At 50.7% G+C, this 5,992-nt stretch overlaps 1 protein-coding gene across 1 annotated transcript; it reads left to right on the forward strand.

Moving 5' to 3' along the window:
• Positions 1-1,689: 1,689 nt before the first annotated feature.
• LOC122438931 (dynactin subunit 1-like) lies at positions 1,690-5,561 on the forward strand. Its single transcript, XM_043464241.1, is given in 9 exon segments — positions 1,690-1,801; positions 1,904-3,115; positions 3,118-3,403; positions 3,405-3,790; positions 3,793-3,835; positions 3,837-4,263; positions 4,265-4,328; positions 4,331-5,008; positions 5,011-5,561. Coding segments are annotated over 9 exon segments (3,759 nt in total).
• The last annotated feature ends 431 nt before the right edge of the window (positions 5,562-5,992 follow it).

Raw genomic sequence — 5,992 nt, forward strand, 5'->3', positions numbered from 1 at the left:
TGCTCTGGCTATCAGCTCTTATCTTCCCACAATATCTATATCTTTTTCTCATCACTACAGAATATAAATATACTGGATAAGCTCTCAATGAACTAAGTAAAGAAATCTTTGAGAATTACATTTTTGAGATTCAAAAATTTGCACTTTAAAATTTTAAAGATTTTAAACATTGTGGAATTGTCTCCAAAGAGAAGTGAAACAAAATACAAGCCTTGCTGATCATAGTCATTTAAAAAGCAAGTTAAAAATAATGTCTAATCATTTTTTATTCCTTCTATAAGATTATAATCAAGTTAATTCCCTTCTCTACTTTTTGGAGGTAAATGCATGTACATTTACAGGAAAGGAGTGGATTTACTCAACTGCCATCCAACAACTGTTTTGGCAGCATAGATGTTAATAACTTGTTTATCTTTATGTTTAGCATATAGAACTTTGGGCTGCAGGAGATCATTGAGGATGGAATCATTACAACAGAAATAACTGAATTACTCCTGAGCTGTTAATGGTCTTGGCTGGTTTCTTTCTCAAGCATTCCCCTCCTAATCCTCCACTCCTGTCACCACTGATGGACCAATGATCAGTTATAACTGGGCTGGATTAAGAGAATCATCAACTTATAGGAGAAATATCAACTTATAAAAGAAACATCAACTTCACACCTCTTTTTCTTTCCTTCATTTCAATCTTTGTAGTTTAGTCACAGAAATTATCAAAAATATCCTCTACAATTGCTTTTAAAGAAGCAAAAATGCAAGCAGTGATAACCAAAAAGGCTCTTCAACTTAACTACATATTAACAAATTCTCCACACTTGTGTAAAAGCATTAATTTCAAAAACATTACTTTCACAAAATAATGGTAGTGCTTTTTACTCTTATGAGCAAGACTTTGCAGAGATTGTTTTCTAGAATTTAGCTACGCTGGTATTTAGTAAAGGAAGTTTTACTAAGAAGACATCAAAACACCAAGTGATTACTTTTTAATTTAGTCCAAGGTAGAATTCTATAGTTTAAAATCAGTGATCCATTGTGAAATTCAATTTCCCAATTGCTTAATTTATGCATACAATTTAATGATATTTCATACAGTATACATATTCAAAATGCAGTATGTTTCCACATAACAATATGGGACAGAATTCCAAATACACCTGAGATTTTACAATTTTTCCAAAGACAATAAGCAAGCATTCAAAAACTAATTTTGTTCTACCATTATGGATTTTGTACCATTAAAATACCAAAAAAATTGCCATTTACTTGTGAAATATGGAAATTAATGGATTGTAAAGCTTTTCCACCTTACTGTTTTTCCCCTATATGTGCTATTTCAGCTACTTATTAAGAATACCAGGCTAAACTAGTTTAGATTCCTTAAAATGCACAAAAATTGTGTCTTTCTCAATGTCCAAGTAAGTTGATCATCTCATTTGTTCATTTTTGTGGGCTGTTTTGGGGCCACAGATTAGTGAATAGTTCCTTATTTTAAAAGTCAAGAGAAAAGCTCTACAAAAGGAATCTGAGTTATAGCTCTGAGAGGACAAGAGAATAAAAGTCAGAAGTGTAGAAGTAGAGATGAAACATAAAATATTTCACAAGTATTTATCCAAGCAATGGTCCTAAGAGATGAGAGTATCATTTCTATAAGAATAACCACTATAAGACCTAAGCAAAAACATTAATCAACATGGTCTTCTTCGGGTCGCCAGTGGGGCCCGGAGCCGGGCGCGGAGCCCCTGACAGTGCAGACTTCCAGCGGCAGCAGAATGAGTGCCGAGGCAAGTGCCCGGCCTCTGCGAGTGGGCTCCCGCGCGGAGGCGACTGGAAAAGGTCACCGGAGGTGATGTGATTGGAGGTGATTGGAAAAGGCCAGCGGAGGTGATTGGAGGTGATTGGAAAAGGCCACCGGAGGTGGTTGGAGGTGATTGGAAAAGGCGCCGTGGCGTATGTTGGAGCCACCCTCTTTGCTACTGGCAAATGGGTAGGTGTGATCCTGGATGAAGCAAAAGGCAAGAATGACGGAACCGTCCAAGGCAGGAAGTACTTCACTTGCGATGAAGGACACGGCATCTTTGTGCGCCAGTCCCAGATACAGGTATTTGAAGATGGAGCGGATACTACTTCACCAGAGACACCTGATTCTTCTGCCTCAAAGGTCCTCAGAAGAGAGGGAACTGACTCAAACCCAAAGACCAGCAAACTGCCCACCCGCCCAGCCAGCACGGGGGTGGCCGCAGCCAGGGGCTCCCTGGGCCCCTCTGGCGCAGCGTCGGCGGGTGAGCAGAGCAGCAGTGAGCCCAGCACCCCAGCTCAGACTCCGCTGGCAGGGCCCATCATCCCCACGGCGGCCCGCACCTCCCCTGGAGCAGCGCTCCCACTTCCTTCCCCCTCTAAGGAAGAGGAGGGCCTGAGGGCCCAGGTGCGGGACCTGGAGGGGAAACTGGGGACCCTGCGGCTGAAACGTGCAGAAGACAAGGCAAGACTGAAAGAGCTGGGGAAGCACGAGATCCAGCTGGAGCGGGTGCAGGAATGGAAAAGCAAAATCCAAGAGCAGCAGGCAGACCTGCAGCGGCGCCTCAAGGAGGCTCGCGAGGAAGCCAAGGAGGCCCTAGAGGCAAAGGAACGCTACATGGAGGAGATGGCTGACACTGCTGATGCCATCGAGATGGCCGCTCTGGACAAGGAGATGGCCGAAGAGCGGGCCGAGTCCCTACAGCAGGAGGCCGAGGTGCCGAGGGAACGTGTGCAAGAGCTCACTACTGACTTGGAAAGCCTCAAAGCTGAGATTGAAGAGAAGGGCTCAGATGGTGCCGCATCCAGTTATCAGCTCAAGCAGCTTGAGGAGCAGAATGCCCGCTTAAAGGATGCCCTGGTGAGAATGCGGGATCTTTCTTCCTCAGAGAAGCAGGAGCACGGGAAACTCCAGAAGCTCATGGAAAAGAAGAACCAAGAGCTGGAAGTTGTGAGGCAACAGCGGGAGCGTCTGCCGGAGGAGCTGGGCCAGGCAGAGCGCACCACTGATGAGCTCAAGGAGCAGGTCGATGCTGCTCTGGGGGCGGAGGAGATGGATACACTGACAGACCGGAACCTGGATCTGGAAGAGAAAGTGCGCAACGGAAGGAAACGGTGGGGGACTTGGAAGCAATAAATGAAATGAACGATGAACTGCAGGAGAATGCACGTGAGACAGAACTGGAGCGGCGGGAGCAGCTAGATACGGCAGGTGCACCGGTCCGGGATGCCCAGAAGCGTGCGGAAGCAGCCCAGGAGACCGTCGCGGACTATCAGCAAACCATCAAGAAGCACCGCCAGCTGACCGCCCACCTGCAGGATGTGAATCGGGCTCTGACAAACCAGCAGGAAGCTTCTGTGGAAAGGCAGCAGCAGCCACCTCCGGAGACTTGACTTCAAGATCAAGTTTGCCGAGACTAAGGCTCATGCTAAGGCAATTGAAATGGAATTGAGGCAGATGGAGGTGGCCCAGGCCAACCGGCACATGTCCCTGTTGACAGCCTTCATGCCCGACAGTTTCCTTCGGCCAGGTGGGGACCATGACTGCGTTCTGGTGCTGCTGTTCATGCCTCGTCTCATTTGCAAGGCAGAGCTAATCCGGAAGCAGGCCCAGGAAAAGTTTGAATTAAGTGAGAGCTGTTCAGAGTGGCCAGGACTTCGAGGAGCTTCAGGGGAGCAGCTCAGCTTTGCTGCTGGGCTGGTGTATTCACTGAGTCTGCTGCAGGCCACACTCCATCGTTACGAGCACGCCCTCTCTCAGTGCAGTGTGGACGTGTATAAGAACAACCTGAGGACAGTACCATGCAGCTGGCTGACCACATTGTTTACCCAGAGTGCCCTGGGCTGCATGAGTGTGGAGGTGGGTCGGCTACGGGCCTTCTTGCAGGGTGGGCAGGAGGCTTCAGATATTGCCCTCCTGCTCCAGGACCTGGAAACTTCGTGCAGTGATACCCGCCAGTTCTGCAAGAAGATCCGGCGGCGGATGCCAGGGACGGATGCGCCTGGGATCCCAGCTGCACTGGCCTTTGGACCACAGGTATCCGACACACTCCTTGACTGCAGAAAACACTGGATGTGGGTCGTGGCGGTGCTACAGGGGGTGGCAGCAGTCGCTGCCCAGCTCATTGCCCCACTGGCAGAGAACGAGGGGCTGCCTGTGGCTGCCTTGGAGGAGCTGGCTTTCAAAGCAAGCGAGCATATCTACGGGACCCCCTCCGGCAACCCCGATGAGTGTCTGCGGCAGTCGTGCCAGCCCCCTCATCAGAACTATGAACAGGTTGGCCACAGCCATGCAGGAGGGGGAGTACGGTGCCGAGCGCCCCCTAGAAAGCCTCCCCCAGGTGAGCGGCGGGCTGCAGCTCTTCGTGCACAGATCACGGATGCTGAAGGCCTGGGTTTGAAGCTTGAGGATCGAGAGACAGTTATTAAAGAGCTGAAGAAGTCACTGAAAATCAAGGGGGAAGGGCTCAGTGAGGCCAATGTGCGTCTGAGCCTCCTGGAGAAGAAGCTGGACAGTGCTGCCAAGGATGCAGATGAGCGCATTGAGAAAGTCCAGACTCGGCTGGAGGAGACCCAGACGCTGCTGCGGAAGGAGGAGAAAGAGTTTGAGGAGACCATGGATGCACTTCAGGCCGACATCGACCAGCTGGAGGCAGAGAAGGCTGAGTTAAAGCAGCGATTGAACAGCCAGTCCAAGCGCATGATTGAGGGGCGCTGGGGGCCCCCTCCCTCGGGTATTGCCACGCTGGTCTCTGGCATTGCTGGGGGAGGTGCCCCTGGGCAGGCTCCGGGGTCTGTGCCTGGCCCAGGGCTGGTGAAGGACTCACCCCTGCTGCTTCAGCAGATCTCGGCCATGAGGCTGCACATCTCCCAGCTCCAGAATGAGAACAGCGTCCTCAAGGGAGCCAAGATGAAGGCATCCTTAGCAGCCCTGCCCCCTCTGCACGTGGCCAAACTCTCTCTCCCGCCCCAGGAGGGCCCTGGCAGTGAGCTTGCCATGGAGCGCTGTATCGTAAGACCAACCAGCTGCTGGAGATGTTGAATCAGTTGAGCGCACACACCCATGTGGTGGACATCACTTGCTCCCACCCTGCTGCCAAGAGCCCGTCGGCCCAGCTCCTGGAGCAGGTGGCTCAGCTCAAGTCCCTAAGCGACACCTTTGAGAAGCTCAAGGATGAGGTTCTTAAGGAGACTGTATCTCAGCGCCCTGGAGCCACGGTCCCCACTGACTTTGCCACCTTCCCTTCATCAGCCTTCCTCAGGGCCAAGGAAGAGCGGCAGGATGACGCTGTGTACATGGGCAAAGTGACCTTCTCGTGCGCGGCTGGCCTTGGGCAGCGGCACCGGCTGGTGCTCACCCAGGAGCGGCTGCGCCAACTTCTCCTAAATGCTTCTTCCCTCACTGCCGGCGGCTGCCCGCAGCCCTCCTGGAGCCGCTCCTCCTGCTGCGTGGCCACCAGGCGGCCCCCGGGGAGAACCGCGTGTGTCGGCTCTTCCTGCCCCACTTGGCGTCACGCCCCCCCGCGGTGCCCCACCCCTGCCCCTTGACCTGGGTTCCCCTGGCTCCCGCCCCTGGCCTCGGCCAGAGTTCGCTGTTCAATGGCTCCCTTCTTCCTGAGGAGCTTCAGGGGCTCTAGGGGGTAGGTAGGTTGAGACCCCGCAACCACAGGTTGAATGAGGTCTCTCCAACTGAGGACTTCACTCCTTAATTAAAGCCGCTTCTGCTTCCAAAAAAAAAAAAAAAAAAAAAAAAAACAAAAAAAACATGGTCTTCTTCAAAGACCTAAAATGTACAACTCTTAGGCTAGACTTTTATTTAAAAAAATAATACTTGCTAGAAATACTAGTTACAACTGAAAGGGACAGCTCTATTACATTAAAAATGAACAATGAACACCACAAAATCATACAAAATAATTTGTGCTGTCAGAGATCCAGATCAAGATGGTGAAGTAGGCACATCCTGAGCTCACTTCCTC

This window comes from Cervus canadensis, chromosome 3 (genome assembly GCF_019320065.1).
Source record: "Cervus canadensis isolate Bull #8, Minnesota chromosome 3, ASM1932006v1, whole genome shotgun sequence".
Taxonomy (NCBI): domain Eukaryota; kingdom Metazoa; phylum Chordata; class Mammalia; order Artiodactyla; family Cervidae; genus Cervus; species Cervus canadensis.